General features: G+C 38.0%; 1 protein-coding gene across 1 annotated transcript in view; it reads left to right on the forward strand.

Moving 5' to 3' along the window:
• The window catches only part of OXCT1 (3-oxoacid CoA-transferase 1), a 128,101-nt gene extending 110,897 nt beyond the window's left edge, over window positions 1-17,204 (forward strand). The window contains exons 15-17 of the mRNA XM_046671662.1: window positions 3,935-4,015; window positions 9,180-9,281; window positions 15,289-17,204. Coding sequence (XP_046527618.1) covers window positions 3,935-4,015; window positions 9,180-9,281; window positions 15,289-15,330 — 225 coding nt within the window. The 3' untranslated portion in view covers window positions 15,331-17,204. The remainder of the gene's footprint in view (window positions 1-3,934; window positions 4,016-9,179; window positions 9,282-15,288) is intronic.
• Window positions 17,205-17,607: the final 403 nt, after the last annotated feature.

Genomic DNA, 17,607 nt, shown 5'->3' on the forward strand with positions numbered 1-17,607 from the left:
CTCAGAGCCTAGTAGGGGGGTGAAGGGAGGTCAGCGAGTACGACTTGTGTCATGAATGAAGGAAGCACAGGAGCACCTAAGAAGTGCACCAGACTGGGGTGTCCCTGAGATACTAGAATAGGGGCACCGGACAGAGGATGTTGGTGATGGTTTCTCCAGGGAATATGGCACCGGAGGCAAGGCCTGAAGAATAGGCAGGGTGTTGTTATTTGAATATGGGGTGATGGGGTACATGGTGATGTGTGTTTCAGGTAGCATGGACAAAGGCTTAAAGACTTGGTTCTTCCTTAAGGAGCAACCAGCTTCTCAAGCCTTCCCTGTACTTGATTATTAGGGCCTTCCCAAAGGAGGTACCTGAAAGAGCAAATATATTGCAGCCATACTTAAGAAGCACTTAACAGAAAAGATGGACATAAAATAGGTTTTTATGTAGTAAAACAATCTTACAGGAATGCTCCATTGTCTCGGGTGAATGAAATGTTGACATCAAGTACAAAAATCATCGGGTTATGAAGAAGAGAGCTTGTTATTTGGGATTAAGTTTATTGTCATAACATAAACCTTGTTGTAATGATAACAAGGGGATTTATTATCATTTAACCAGAGTTGTTTATTACTGAAGAATTTAGACCCAGGATTTCACACAGATATCTAAAGAATTAAAAAGAGACCATGAAGCAAATGATAGAAAGTACTAAGGCCCTGAGTCATTTTAAAAAATGTGAATTCTGAGGTCTTGCATGAGGCCTGCAAGTGATAAAGGCAGGGTAGGGGGAAAAGCTGGAGAAGCAGGTGGAGGAGCGAAATTTATTCACCAAGGTTATGATGAAGTTAGCAAATAAAGGCATACGTGTTGAAATCAGGAGTCCTCGGGACTAGTCAAAGCATTTTTAATGCTACACTTTGTACCCATTCCTCTGCCTTTTCTGACATTTCTTCTTGAGAAAGAAAGAAGGACGCAGAATAGTGGGAATGAACAAGACCCCGCTAACCCTAGATATTTGCATGTAGGTTCAACCCCTCCTAGTTTAGTGTACTTTCACAGCATTTCACCTGATCCCTACAGTGATCAGATAAGGCAGACAAGGCAATCGAAGAGAAAACCTAGCACAAAGAATTTAAGGGACCAAATGACTAATTAAATGGCAGAGAGAAGATGAAAAACTGGGTCTTTGGACTCCTAATACAGTGTTCTTTGCTACCACACTAAACTGCATCTCTTTTTCAGGATTTATTTTTAAATGCTAAAAACTCAGCAATTGTTCCTCCTTTGTGAATCATTAATCTATGCAGCTGCCATACCACATTGTAAGCCTCAGCCCCGCATGGTTAGAATAGAGCGCTGAAGTGGGAGTTAGTCATATTTTGGCTTCATAGCTAAGCTATTGTTGAATATTGAATTGTGACACTCTTTAATCTTTCTGCATCTCATTTTCTCTTTTTCCTTGATGTGTGTTATGTCTTGGAGCTAAATGTGAATGGAGTCATCTAGCTACATTGTTCTCACTGCAAGAATATGCTTGGTGCTGGTTTCCTAGGCCAGAGATATGGTTTGCCTCCAAATATGTGTTGTGGTTTCATTAGTTTTGTGGGTCTCAGGAATTGTGTTTAGGCTATTTTTTGTGTAATTATATGTCCAACTTCATATAGGAACTTAAGAGCTCCTAAAGAATTCCTTGGTAGATTGTAGAAATGTTAAATGTAGGTTGTATGAATGGTACTAGCTGACGTTTTTCGAGCACTTGCTAAGTACTGGACACTTGCATCTCACTGAAGCCTGACAATAACCCCATGAGGGGAGGTGGATGGGAAGCAGGGCACGGGAAACCAGCACAACTGCTATTGCGCAGGGTTGGGCTGTACATGCAGGGCTCTGGCTCCAGCCCACACCCTGAACCACTACCTTCTTTGTGATTCCTCCTGAAACAGAGCTAGTTGTTCATTAAAATCCAGGTAGCTACTCTCATACGAGATGTAGATCTAGCTGAAATAATGAAAACAAACTAAGAGCTCCCTGCAGAAGATGTTCTTCAGGGGCCCGCAGAATGTTCACTTTGTTCACGGGCGGACCCGGACTCATTGTGCGTGCCTTGTTTGAGTTACATTACATGTAAGGAGTCCTGACAACTGGAGAAGTTCCAATATTCATCATTAATTTCAGCTTTTTAATTAAGCTTCTGTGACACGTGCAAACTTTCTTTGAAGCCTGGAAAGGAAAACACATCATTTAAAATGAAGTGAAAATGAAGTTTTATTTCTACAGCTATAAATTTTCTTATACAATAAGCTCCAGAAGCATGTAACTTGTTATTAAAGGTGTAATATCTACCCACTTTGTATGTATTTAGCACTAGTTTTGACTAAATTAAAGTAGTAGAGTTTGTCTTTTTTTGAAATCCACCTGAGATTCCCAATAAAATTCCCTTTTTTATTCCCGTTCACTCAAAAAATATTGAATACCTTTTGGGCCATGCACTGGGTTAAGTACACTAAAACCTTTTAATTACTGGTGTGTTGGTAAGTTGACACATTATCACAAGGGCTAAAATCTTAATGAAGCCCAGTTATCTGAAATTCCTTCTCGGATCATATACTTGCTTTGACGGCAGTTTTGAGAGAGTTGTAAACCAGGTAGCAGGTGCATATTTTAGTAGGTAAAACACTGAGATGGCGAAAGATGATGTTGACATTCTATGTGGTGATTTTAGACCCAAAAAAGAAGCAGAAGAAGCATTTTGCCATTTTTCATAGAAGATCTAGAATGTGATAGGTCAGCCTCAAGGGAAATATTAATTTAGGCTCCTGGTGCTTGATACTTAGAAAAGAGCTTAATGATAATCATAATCAGATCATCAGAGCTAATGTTTCAACTGTGCTCCCCAGACGTGCCTCAGAGGCCACCTCTATACTAGGGAGTGGGAGGAAGGGATTAATGGGGAAAACCTGCTTTCCACTCTTAATCCCTCTTTTATTTTATGTTTGAAGAAAGGGTACTGTGGCTAAAGGAAACTGAAGAAATGTGGATTTAGGCCAGCTCACACATTTTACCAATGAGCAAACTGAGGCTCAGACAAATTCTAGGAAAGTGAATAAGAAAGTGAATATAATTATGGCTTACGGCACTGCTTGGCCAAGCAATGAACCATTTTACATGGTCATTTTGTCAGTATGTCTATTTTGTCAGTCTGACTATTGAGTTACCTACAAACTGTGTCATAGCTATACTGGGGGAACTGAAGATGATGCAGGATGGGGGTTTGTAAGAGTCAAGTCTTTGTGTGCCCCAGTAAGAAGTTAGCTGATAATGTCTACAATTGATTGATCAAGAAATAAATACCGTGGTCAACTTAATATTTAAAAATGCAGAAGTGAGAAGAAAATGTATAGAAGTATAAAAGAAAATGCTAAAAATAATTGAAATTGATTCCTGTTGAGAGCAGGACTAAGGGTACAGAAGGGAGGCAAAAACTGCTGTTTTCTGTGTATATATTACTTTTTTAAACAAAATTAAAATATTTTTCAAAAAGGGATATTATGCATTTGTGTTCTATGTATGCTACCTACTCTTGGTAAATAATAGCTCCTGTTTGTCAAGGAGACGATTCCCTGGAAGAGGAAAATAAGCGGAATACCAGAAGTGGAATTTCTCATTACATGATACAAGGACTGAGGCTCAAGGTCCAATTTGTGGCAGGATGCTTCTCAACTAAATTTTTATGCCTTTGGCTATTCATTTGGCATTCTCCCTAAATTATTCTAGGGACAGAAGCTGCCTCCAGAAAGAAAGTAAAAGCATGACTGTGCAAAGATTTTGAAATAGCCCCTATTTAGGAGACAATTTCTGATAGTTCCTATTTATCCTGTAGTTACACCAATTTTAAATAAGAATTGCTCCATAACTAGTCTTTTTGACGTTTCCTTTTTTTTTAAACAGGGAAATACACATAAAATCTTGGAGAAATGTACATTACCACTGACTGGAAAGCAATGTGTCAATCGCATCATTACTGAAAAGGTAAAGCGCCTTTCTCTTTTGATTTCCTGTATTATCTACCACCACCTTTTGTATTTACGTTCATTTTTAGAATTTTCTTATTACCTTCTGAAAGTGTATTTCGTTGCTAGTCGTAGGATTAATTTAATCTGTGCATAGACTGAATAGGAAAATTCATCAATTTAATGTTTCTAAATGTAGAATTCTTAACGTGAAACTCTCTGGAAATAAACATATACACACAAAATTGAACCATGGTCCTTGATAAACTTTGACTGAGTGATATAATCGAAGAAAAGTTCTGTCGATCCTTATATTTGGGCTATGAATGTGGATGATATATACAAAGTTAAGAATATAATTATCGTTCCTGCCTTTCTTCTATGCTTTCCCAAATCACAAGTAACAAATTGTTGGATTTCATTTTAAGAAACTCAGTAAACATTGAGTTGTAATCATGTGGGTGCAGATTGCAGTACAGACCCCACAGTGAACCGAGAAATCTCTTCTTTGGTTCTTGCGTGCTTTCAGCCCTCTTCTTTAACGTGGACTTCAGAACACACCCCCCCCCCCCCCGCCCCCATTTTAGTGCTTCTCTAGCCTTTTTCTTCTTAGATAGAAAATGTTGGCCAATGGTGCAACTGAAAGCTGCTCGGATCAGAGACAAACATCCCTGGCAGTTGCCTACAGTCACCTGTCTGACCCAGATTTGAACCTAGGATGTTGGAATGACGTAATTCTCATAAGTGAGCTAGGAGGGGGTCATTTTCTTGATTCAGTATCTTGATGAAACCACAAAACAGAATTTTCTATATCAGAGTTTGTTTCTTTGTTTTCTTTTTTCTCTTGATGATGCTGTTGCTTTTGCCAAGAGCCAGAGCCATGGCATCCTTGCATTAATCTGGTTTGCTAACCCTCCCTGGGGTATGGTAAGAAGCACCCTAAAGCAGCCCTTTGAACTAGGTTAGGAGGTTCATAATACTTTCCAGAAGCCACATTTTAGGGAGCACTCTGTCCTACATGGTGCCTTCCCCTAGGACCTTTTATGTGGAATTTCAGAAAGATGACTTGTGGAGAAGAACATGTGGATGAAAGGGCAGAATATTTGATTCCACCATTGATTCCCTGAGTCTTACCATTTCTTGAACCCCTTCAAAACTATGGGCAGGACTTGAAAGAAATCCATTACTTTGAAAATAAAGACAAAGCAGTCCTTGGTCCTGGTTTCTTTAACAAAGTGGTAGAACTACTAAGGATAATTCCAGCAACATTTCCCCCCATCTTCCTCTTCTCCCCAGGAAGCCCTCTCCCACCCCCCACTCCATGTGTGCCTGCCCTTCTTCTTGCCAGTTCAGTGCTTCTACCTGCAACGCCTCCCACCCACTCTGCCTCCCCAAATCTGACCCATCCTTCAAGCCCAATGCAATTCCCATCTTCATCATGAAGAGGTTTCTGACCCTCTTGGCACTCACAATTTCATGCCCAGGTTGGTCCCCCATTCATTTTGGCACTTATCATCCAATACCTATATTTTCTTATGACATAACTTTCTTATGAAATAACTTATTTAACTTAACTGCCATTTAAAAAAACTTTTATATCCTTTCTCTCCATCCACATTGTTGTTTTATTCATTTACTTGTTACTAAGCATTTTGTGAGGACCCTCTCTGAACCAGACTATTGCCAACAGTGGGCTTCAGAAAGGAGGACAGTCTGCTCCCAAGGAGCACATTCAGGAGGGTAGACATCAAGCATCTAGCAGTACCAGCAGCTGGAGTAACAAATACAATAAAGGCCATGATCGAGATACATGCCAGATGCTGAGTTAGGAACATAGAGGAAGGCTGCCTAACAGGCTGGGGAGAGGGTCACGAAAAGCTTCTAGGTGCTTTCAAATACAAGCTCTTAACTTTTTTTGTAAGGCATTTCACAGTCTGTACCTTTTCTCCTCCAGTCTTAGTTTCTCTCTTTCTGACTTAAAATTCTCCTCACTTCAGCTGTACTAAGATGCTGTGAACTATGTTGTATTCCCCCCACCATGTTCTTCTGGGACTTTGCAGATCCTGTCTCTCTTTCTGGAATGTTCTTTCTAGCCCATCAATCTGGCTAATTCCTTCTCACCTTTTATGTCTCAGCTATGTATTTCTTTCTCTCACAAGTCTTCCCTATCCCTCCCCAAGTCTTCTAGATGCTTCCCTGAATTCTAGTACTTACCCTAACTTAGCATTGATGACTGTATTGAAATAACCTCTGAGGTCTGCCTGTCTCCTCACTGTTTATCCAACACTTAGCATGGTGCTTGCCCATGCACAGTGAATGCTTGTTGAATAAATGTACTCTACTTTTCTTGACAAGAAAATTGATAGATTGAGTGATGAATCTTGAAAGATAAGTAGGAGTTTTATAAATGAGAATAAAACCCAAGAAGCCCTTTTGGACAAAGGGAAGAAAATAGGCAAAGTCATGGATGCTAAGAAAACATAGCCTCTGATCCAGCCCTGATGGCCTAGTGGTTAAAGGTCTATGTGCTCTGCTTTGGTGGCCCAGGTTCTGTTCCTGGACATAGAACCACATCACTCATCTGTCAGTAGCCATGCTGTGGTGGCTGTTCTCATGGAAGAACTAGAAGGACTTACAACTAAAATATACAACTATGTACTGGGGCTTTGAGGAAGGAAAAACAAAAAAGGAAGACTGGCAACAGGTGTTAGCTCAGGGTGAATCTTTCCCAGCAAACAGCCTCCATTTTTATCAAGTTTTTGTTTATACCACTAAATGGAAATCTTCCTAAGTAAATTTCTCTCTTTTAGATAATAGATGCTTGGCTTTCCAATATATGACCTTGAGGGCTAATTAGGGGTTGATAAACGTGTTAATAAAAGTTATTTTATTTTTAATTTTTTGTGTGTGAAGAAGATTGACCCTGAGCTAACATCTGTTGCCTGTCTTCCTCTTTTTGCTTGAGGAAGATTGTCACTGAGCTAACATCTGTGCCAGTCTTCCTCTATTTTATGTGGGATGCCTGCCATAGCATGGCTTGATGAGCGATCCAAACCTGCCAATCCCGGGCCGCCGATGCAAAGTGCACGAACTTAACCACTATGCTGCTGGGCCAGCCCCTTAGAAAAGTTTTTTAAAAGCATAAGTCAGTTTGCCATGGAGTTTATCTCCCTGATCACCAAAGCCTCATATTTGTGCTACCACAGTTCTCTTCTCCCCAAATCCCTTCCCTGCTTGTTCTTAATAACACAATCTAGAGGCTCTTTTTCTCTTATTTGTTCCATTTCAATAAACTGACATTTATTCATAACGTAGGGAAAAGAAAATCAGTACATGTTTTCTGCAAAGGGAAAGTGTTCATTTAAAAAAAATTTGAATCATTTTAGAATTAAATAACCTAATACAGCATACAGACAATCCTAAATATTAGACCATGTATTTCTGTTGAAGAAAGGCTTTTTTAGGAACATAAAAATGTGCGATCAAAAAGGAAATTTGCTGAAATATTTCTGTCTAAATTTAAATAATATTTTCAAGTAAAATCAACCAGGTTGCCTGGGCATTCGTCAAACAGAGACTGCAAGTATCACTGGTCCCCTTGATGTTTTGCTCTTGCGGAAAAGTATCAATTAACTGGAGACTAATAAGCGTTTTGGCATTTTGATTTGGGTTCACATACAAGTGACAGTAATTTAAGCTATTAAGGAGAAAGAACATGCCTGTACCGTGCCCCACTATGTCCCAAGCATGATGCCCAGTGTTCAGAGTGTATTTTCTGTTTATTATATTTGTCCTGTATAACAATCTTGGGAAGCGGGTTTTTTGATATCCACCTACAGATGCTAAAACAGGTTCACCAAAGATTGCATAGCCATTGTGTGGAGGAGCTGGAATTCCAGAACCCTCGAAAGTCAGGGTTCTTTCCTCTACACATTGCTGTGTCTTCATCTTAGCCTCCTAACCAGGAGTGTGTTTCAAAATGACAATTTAGAGTTTGATTTCCAAGCCACCTGAAAATAAAGATTCTAAGCCTGCAAATAATGGTTGAATTTAAGGTATATCCAGAAGAGAGGAGAGATCTTGGAAGCATAATATTTAAGTCTGAGAAAAAGGAAACTAGCCATGAAAGCTGAAAGAGGGAAAAGTGCCTATTGCAACTGGAGGACAACTTGTAGAACCAGCGAGTCGAAGTCATAGGGAAGCGGTTTTTACGGTTAGAGCTTCGCATCAATACACAATCTGCCTTGAGACAAGTGAACCTCCTGCCCCTGGAAGTTTCTAAGCAGAGGCCCAGTGACCATCTCAGAAAAATGTTTTGAGGAATTCTTGGATGGGAAGTTACAGTAAATGACTTTGTTGGTCCCTTCCACTCAAGTTGTGATATTACTAACCCTGACAGCGTGTGCTCTAAATCAGATACAACAGGGTGAATCTATCTACTGAGATTAAGCTGTACCAGTTGGCCCTCCCATCACCTGGTGTTACCAACCAGAAGGTTGGAATAGAATGTTTAGGCTGAGGTTAGCCTTCTCATGCTTGTCTGAAACATAAGCATCTTCATTTGACTTGTGTATCAGAGTATCAGACAGAGATTCTCATGCTATCCTCTTGGACCTCTGTGTCTTCACAGGACTTAAAGGGGAAAGTTTTAATATTTACCTGAGGGTCTTTCAGGGCCAGGACAGCTAACCCTTTATAATTACTCCCAGCTTCTTCAGAGTGCCTCCTTTTGTTTCCTGTAACTCCTTCCCCAGCAGCATTGATCAACATTTTCCCCATCATCCGTGCTTTCACTTTCCAGATATCTCCTTGCTCCCATCCCCCTTCCATTTCTTCATTCCTTTCTTCAAATCATTATTAATCATCTAATTGACATTTTGACCAAAAGTGTTAGAGTTAACAAAAGGAGAGTAGGTGAAAAAACTGGTTACAATAGTAACTAATGCCATCGATATCAACACTCATTTATTTTCTGGCATCAACAGTGCATCACAACTAATTGCCAGTTAGAGAGTTAGCATTTATTCCCACCAAAGTATAATAGTTACAGCTGACATTTTTTCATTGCTGATTTTCAGAGTCTTTTGTCTCTCCTTTAGGAACTTGAGAGGTTATTTCTGTTTTGTGTCATAAAATAATTACTGTGATAAAAATTGTCACTGTCGTTTTCTTGACTCTGACAGGCTGTGTTTGATGTGGACAACAAGAAAGGGCTGACTCTGATTGAACTCTGGGAAGGCCTGACAGTGGATGACATAAAAAAGAGCACTGGGTGTGATTTTGCAGTAAGTGTTTCTGTGAACAAATCCAGCCACTTGTCCTGTATCACGAGCTTGATTAATGAGTGTTTATAGGACATGAACCATTAATTTGTGATCATTTTTGGAGTTGACCTTTGCAGAGAGCAGGAGTGGAAGGAAGGGTGCTCCAGATGAGAGCAGGTGGGAGCAGGAACGGGCTGTGACTCACGGGCCAGGGCTGGTCTCAGGAGTCAAAAGTAAGAGGGGGAGGAACCACCAGGAGCAGCTGGAAACAGAAGGTCGCGCTTGAACCCTAAGCTACTTTCTGTAAAGTCTCTTTCAGTCCTCTGTTCTTGAGTTACATATCAGCCGTGGCTAAACTTGATTAACTCAAAAATGTGAGCCACACACAGAGAAATGACACTTCCTTGTTTTTAAACCCATCTGTGGCTTATGGCTTTCTGTTTGATTGACTTCTATGCCTGATTGTTCCGTCCATTGAAGATACTACAATGTTGGGCTTCTGACACCACCAGATTTGTAGTCACAAAAGAAGTCAGTCTTGCATTTGAATAAAAACTTAACTGCATAAAAACTCTGACTTACAAAGCAGATTAAGTATTTCAGGGGAGTATCCATTTAAGAAATCCCCAGATTTCTTTTTTTAAAAAAAGAGTAAAACTGTAATAAAAATAATTGCCCTTTAATATAAGAACTTGTTTATAAATCGCCAGTCACCTCCCTAATGGGCGTTGAGAGGATGGCTCAGTCCATTTGAAGTTGATCAAAAGTAAAGGTGAAATGTCTCTAAAAAAGGAAAGAAAAGAATTTGCTTCTCACATACCTTTTAAGAGTAATTCTACTTGTTAAAATGAAATATATTTATAATAAGAAGAAAGGTTGCAGCTACCCGTCCTGGGGAAAGTAATTTAATAAAACATATTTGATAAATCATGCACATATTTCATACATTCCTTCTTTAGGTACTACATGCTTGGCTGGTACCTATCAGTGCATAACAGATTTCTATAAAAACAATTTTGCTGCATAATTCATTATCCACATATAACTGTTTCCGGTTCTATATGAAGGTCTTTGTCTATTAACCTTTTTTGAGTTTCCCTTTGGAAAAAAGAAGTCTGTCAGCAATACTTTGCACAAAAAGCACATCTTCAATTAGCTTTTCAATAACCCAGGGGAAAAAAGGGATTTGTTTACACTTTATTTAGAATTCCTTACTCCAGTGATAAAAGCAAACAATTCTTCTACTTAATCAACTATTCTTTGGTTTTTTTCTCCTACGTGGATGAGTTAACTTCTTCTTCAGCATGTAGCATTTCTGAGATCCATAGAACCTTCAATTCTCTGCTGCAAAAGATACTATACAAAGGAAGACCCTCATTGTTTTCTGTTTCTTTTTTATTCATGTAGGTAAATCAGGAATGAAAAAGACTTTTACTGTTTTTGCTTTTTTTTTTTAAATGCTGGTTTTCATGTTTTGATACATCGAAAAATATCTCTATGGTCCCTCTTTTATTACAGTACCAGCCTTCCTTCTCTTTTGACATTGATATGTAATCTTGTTTCCTCCAAATTAGGGTGTTGAGATCAAATGTTAATTCATATGTCAGTGTTGTCCTGACAGTGGAAAGCTGGAGTATCAGCTGAACCATCTTGACAAAACAACCAGCTTTTGAGAATCTGATGATCTCTGATGATCCTCAAAAGATCAACAGCGTCTCTTTAGACCCTGATGGATGAATCACATACAGTGGGTTGTTTCTGTATAAGGCTGTGGACGGGAGTGCTCTGATTAATACAATGCTCTGTTTAATAGCTGGGTTATCAGTAAGATACATTTAATAATACAATTACATTGAGGATAACATTTCTTTATTTGATAACTCATAAAGTATTCCATGTTATGATCTAGATGATAATCCATGTGATTATTACTGCCTAGGTAGGACTTGATATCTGACTATATACTTTCAAGTTACTCAAGATTTCTGTTTGAGAAAAGGCCCACCCAGCCTTCACTGTATAACTAGAAGTGAACATTCCAGAAAGGATAGTTAGATAGCCAGGTGGTTGCATAATAAAGAAAAAAAGGTAAACACCTGGGTCAGAGTAATTGTGAAAATGTGTTGGTATAAGTTGCATATACCTAAGAATATGACTAAATGTATGGGTGAAAGATACAGAATGTGGATATCAGCTGATTGAGAAAATACTGAGAATTTCAAAGAAAAAGGCAAAATACGACAGCATCAGGACATGACAAAATTGTGGTTTCAGGGTACTAAAAAATAATGATCATAATGAAATATTTAATGAAATAAATATAATTCATTTTAAAAAAAGAATTACTAAGACTTTCCTGTATACTACAGTACAGTTAGCAACAACAAAAAATGTGGAAGGAAAATGTGTCCTTTAGGTATCACCTGAAACAGCTTCTTAAAAAAAATCATAATCACCAAAAAAATATGTGGTGAGTTGTATTCATGATTTAGTGTCAGTTGAAAGGAGAAGTTTTCTTTTCAATTGGTAGGAAAGTCTTTTAAGAGTTATGTATGTCTGGAGTTCCAAAGGAGGCTATGGAAATTTGTCATAGAAATGCAAATATTGACTGTATTTCTGGAACCTTCCCCACACTCCCAAAATAAGACTCTGGTCAAGAGTAGTTGGCAGCAAGAGAAGCCAACCTATAATGGACAGAGATCTTATTTCATATGATCACTCTCCTTCAAAGTGCAATTGTTATAAAGAAAGGGACTTTCCTCTGGGTTTCTTGAGGATTGAGTTCTGAGTCTATTGCGAGAGATAAAGGAGCTGGGCACGTAGAGCTGAAAATATCACTGTTATTATAAAGGCTAGGATGGAGGATGTGGCTTAAGTGGCACAACACATTTCCCAGATATGAACCCCAGAAGTGGGAGAGACTTCAGCTCCCAGGTTTAAGCAGCCTTGGAAAACCATGAGCTTCTTACACAGGAGCGAAGCTTTCCTGCTGAGCTTCTTTCCTCGTGGCTGAGAACAAAATAGAGCATGTGCACCCTGCAGAAGGCCCATCCTAATCAGGAAGAAGAATTGGGCTGAATTTCAGATGCCCCAGTTCCTCTACCCAAATCATCATTCATTTAAGTCACTAGAGGACACACTGGAGGCCAGGGTATTACACTAATAGGTGTCCTTCCACCTGGAAAGGAATATGAGAAGTGGGGAATAAATGCTCCACCTCAACACTGTTGGTTGGTAGAGCCATATGTACATGTTCCTCCTCTACAAATGCTTGATTGTGATGCGGTACAGTAATAGTTTTCTCTTGTTCTTTTATGTTACTAACGCCAACATTTTTATGCTGAGGAGTCTTTTGGTTTATTTTTCTCCCATGGCCCTCACATTTTGAAAAAAATCTGTCTCCCAAATACTTATCAAGTAATAATTCATTTTCAAAGAGTCAGAGTGATATTGCACATTTCCTCAAAGTAAAGATGTGACAAGCTAATGAAAATGTCAAATTTCTTTATTTTTGGCTATACTTATATCACTCAGTATGTTACTGCCAGTTACTTGATGGGCCAAAGTAGAAAGAGAAAAGAAAAGTGACATCCCACCACTTAAATTCCGTTATCTCTGCAATCCCTTTTTCCAGCGAGTAGTTAATTCAGTTGACTATTCATTTCTTTCTTTTTTGATGCATGATTAAGTTACATGAAATAGGTTTTTCTTTACCTTTTATATCTTTGGACGTTTTTTGAAACAGAATATTCCTTTTTGTTTTTATTTTTTAGTTTCAAAAATTAAAAACAAATTGAATCCGTATTTGAGCATCATGTGGTAGAATAAACTTTCAAAGGTCATTAGTCATCCATGATTATTCCTTAAACACCCAGTGTATGTCCCATATTGAACTATGAAATGTGAATAAAATAGAACAAATTGGTGTGTTTCCTTCTCCCAAGGGCCTTGGTCTTATTCTTCAGGCAGAAATACACCTCAACAACCACTGGCAAAAAATTAAATGAGAATACTGCTTATTTATATGTTTGCAATGGAGTCTTAATGCAGCCAGCTGCAGGCATTCTTTGCCAAGTTGAATAAATTTATACTCTCAATATCTGTTATGAACTGGCATTATACCAGAATTAAACAGTATACTCTTGGGATTTTAATGGACTGGAAAGACAATCGTTGGCTTGTCTTCTACACTTAAATCATATAGTCTTGTGCCTATCCTGTAGATCACCATGGCAAGATAATCTGCTTCAACTTGCATGAGCTTACAATGTTGATGAGACTGTGAGAGAATAGAATGAAAAATGGTGGTTTAGTAGGTGTTTTTTATTACAAAAATAGATGGGCCAAGTCAGTCTACATCCAGTTTCATCTTCCTCTTTTCTGATGAAAGTCAGTTTCCACATTGAGGATATAAATGATATTAAGAGCTCAAAATAGGGCCAATATGACAGGAAAAAGGATCAGATGTTTAGTTTAAAAAATTAAGGTGTTCAGTTTCTTTTTAAAGGAATTGCTATAAAGCATCTATTGGAAATGATCTGTTTTCAAAAATGAAGAGTTTTATTTCATTAAATTATTTCCACAGATGCTTTGTTGTTAAAAAAAGAAAATGGATTGTTTGTGAGACACACTTTCTAAATACTCAGAGCCCATATGTTTTTCATTCTTTTCAGAAGAGTTGAAGAGCTATGCAAATGTGGGCTGTGACTTTTGTCTATTTATTATGTGTCTATTATTTTGTCTGTTATTATATATCTGCTCTTAGAAGTGACAAGTCTGAATGAGCTCTCATTTATCCTAACCTATATACCAAGCCATACTGATCCCTTTTATTCTGGTCATGTCATTCTTTTAGTAGAAAAACGGAAAGGGGAGTGTTAAATTTTGATATTGTGAAGAGTTAATGCAAAAACAATTCATAAATGAGCTAAAAAATATTTAACCTCATCAAAGCCAAATAATTACCTACTTCTATTTATAATACTGACTTATCCTCTATTAGAAATCTTTCCTCTAGTTCTTTGGAGATTATTTAACCCACTCACTCATTTTTTCATTTGTTCATTCATTAATTTAACAAAATATTCACTCTTTATTCTGGAAGGCAAAATGCCAATTAGGCCCACTTTGATTGCCATATCCTTGAGGGCTCAGAAAATCACCTAAATTTTAATATTGCCTACAGTGCTTTCCATGGAGATTATTACTAGGACTCAATGGATATTTGCCAGATTGAATGAAGAAATCTGTACCTGGCATTGCACCTTGAAGGATCAGTCAAAATTAAGCCAGACCACTTACATTTAGGTTTCTTCTTCACCAACTCTACCATTAAATGTTGATCTGTCCTCATTTTTCTCTGCTTCAGGTCTCCTAGGAATGCATTTGCTCTTCTGTACATTGAACATAATTGTAGTCAACATTTAATATTTTTAATGCTATTACCTCCTTTTTTGTAATAACCTGGACTCTTTTTACTACCTTTATATCATTTCCATTCTGATTATGAAATTTCTGATAAAATGTTGTCATTGACCATACGTGTCTTTGTTAATATGTATCCAGTTAATCCAAAGACTCTTGTGTATCTTAACAAAATTGTGAATTGGCTGGACCTATTTTGAGGACTTTGAGACTTGTACCTGATCTGTGACGCTTTTGAATCAAGTCTCAGAGGCATCAACCTCAGAGCTCAGTGATTCACACAGTAGAGAGCTTGGTTTTCTGGATCCTTTATTGTCTCACTCTGCTCCTCCTTCACCCCCTCCTCACTGCCAGTCTTCATGATCCTTAATTTAGGAGCTATAATGCGAGAAGGTTGAGAACTACTAAACACACAAAATGTAAACAGAAAAGGAGTTCCCTGTTTCAATGGTTCAGAATGGAAAATAATGAGGAAATTCCAGGTGAGGTCCATGGCAAGGCTGCTTGTTGCCTACATCATTCAAGTTTGGAAATTCAAAGAAGTTATGTTTATGCCATGAGGTTTTTTTATAATTTGGTTATTTTTTTCTCTTTCTTTTACCAGGTTTCACCAAAACTCATGCCAATGCGACAGATCGCAACTTGAAATGTGGAAAAGACATTTGACCCAGACTGTGTGTTTGTCATTTTAACCACATAGGATTTCATTGAAAGGACATCAGTAAGAGAATTGTATATTTAGCAAGCAGTTTTTGATTAGTCTTCTTCTAGAATCTTATGCTTTTTGTAGCCATATATAGACTTTGTTCTCTCTAGTGTACTGTGACATTTTAATGGAAAAAAAAAGAAAATGTATATGATTATCTTATTTGTTTTATATGTACTGAGAAGGCTGTCATTACAATTGGTCCTCAAATTGGATTTATCTTCACCTTCCATGCTTTGTACGCTGAATTGTGTGCAGTTTGTACCAAGATGGGCCCTTAGGAAGAGTTTCATTGAGGTACTTTCCCTCATGATGAAATCATGACATTGTAGAAAAAACGAATGAGGGAGAAAAATAACACCACTCAGAGCATATCCAAGGCAGCATTGTGCTAGTCCTGAAAGATAACATATATGTGAATTTTGATTAGGAGAAATGCTGTCTTAATGATTATGTTTTTCCATCAGCTTGCTCTGACTTCTCTTTTGGAACCCATGATTTTGTGATTACATCTTATTTTCCTAGCACACCTCTCTTCCTCCCACACTTTTTATAACTAAATAGATGCCTAAGAAGGCAAACTAGAACATCTCTGTGTGGGAGAAATGACTGGTTCATGGAAGATACCAAAGGGTGGAGGGTCTATTGGTGCTGACATCCCACCAAGAAGTTGCCTTTATAAACCAACCAACCAACCATCTGTGCTTTGCCAAAGACTAAGGTTTATTATAGGAAGAGGGCTGTAAACCTGACAGATCTAGTCAGTTTTCTCTTTTTAAAACACTGAAGTATTCCTGTGTATCCAGAAGGGTCCTTAAGAGTCTTTCTTGATGTTGTTGAGGCCCAGTGGGCTACTTGGACAGTACCTCCTCCTAAGCCAAGAGGGGCTGCGGGGTAATTTATCATGAATCCATAGTCATAAGACAGCAGAATTTTTTTTTTAATTCTTTCTTTTCAGACTGTCTTATTTTTGCTCGGAAAAGTTTCTAAATATTGGAGGCCTTTTTCTACAGAACAGTGTTCTTTCTTCTACCCAAGTCACTTCCTTTAGCAAAGTACTTTTAATTCAGCTTTATCCAAGTAGGGGAAATAATGATGAGCAAATCCAGGATTTGAAGAGCAGTGAGCTTTCATTGTTAGAAAAGAAAATGGTGGGCTGGATTTTGTAAGGAACTTCTCCTCAGAGGTATCCTCAGTACCAAACAGTTGCCTGGGGGGATGGCTTCAGAAGCATCTTGCATGTCAGATGAGAGAAAAAAGTTCAGGCACCCTGAAGACAGGCCAGACAGCTGTCCTCTGGACAGAGGTAGGTATAGTGCAGTGCAATAGATATTCTTCTGGCACCAGGTATAGGAATTTATTCACATTAGGTGATGGTTCTCATTGAAATTCTCTCTCTTTTCAGGTACAGCTACAGTTGTGTCATGCAGGGTAGCAGAGGGAGGAGAGAGGCTTTTTTGTGAGAGGCACACTCCGTGTATAAAATAGTCTTTCTGTCTAGCTTCATGGTTGAAAGCATACTCTCCCAGTACTGGTAAAATGGACTCTTCTTAGAATTTGCGAGGTCCAGAGAATAATATATATCTATATAAGAGTTATGATTAGAAAAAATTATATTACTGCTGGTTGCTATATTTGCAATATTACATGCTTATCATTCATGTCTGTTATTTTGGGATAATGTGATTCTAAGAATGTTCTAGACTTTGAGTGGCAAAACCTAAGGAGATGACTTTATATTTTTAAATATTAAAGAGTGCCTTGGATGTTAAGAAATGCGTTAAGAAATACAATAAATATTCCAAATTGTTATAGATTGGTGTGGTTGTCCTTTTTCTTATTCAAGAATGGCATGACTACACATGAGAATAATACAACAGAGACTGGTAGAATGGCCAATGATAAATAAAGCCAGCATGCTTTACCACTTCTAATCAAGTTGTTGCTTTTCTTTTTATTTTACTGAAGAAAAGATATTGTTCTTCATGAAAGAATAAATGAAATGTTTACCTAAATGAATCTGCACTTTGGTCCTTGTCAGAGCCGATCATTTATCTATAAAAATTATTATCCCAGGCTTCATGTGTTAATATTATTTTGCTTTTGTCTAACACTCCTTTAGGATAAGTATGCATTAATTCATTTCCCAGGGGTGTGTTGAGTTTGCTTGCATTTGGAAGGGGCTCTGGTGCTAATCTGCCCAGCATCTATGTTGCC

The sequence above is a fragment of the Equus quagga genome, chromosome 9 (assembly GCF_021613505.1).
Source record: "Equus quagga isolate Etosha38 chromosome 9, UCLA_HA_Equagga_1.0, whole genome shotgun sequence".
Lineage (NCBI taxonomy): Eukaryota > Metazoa > Chordata > Mammalia > Perissodactyla > Equidae > Equus > Equus quagga.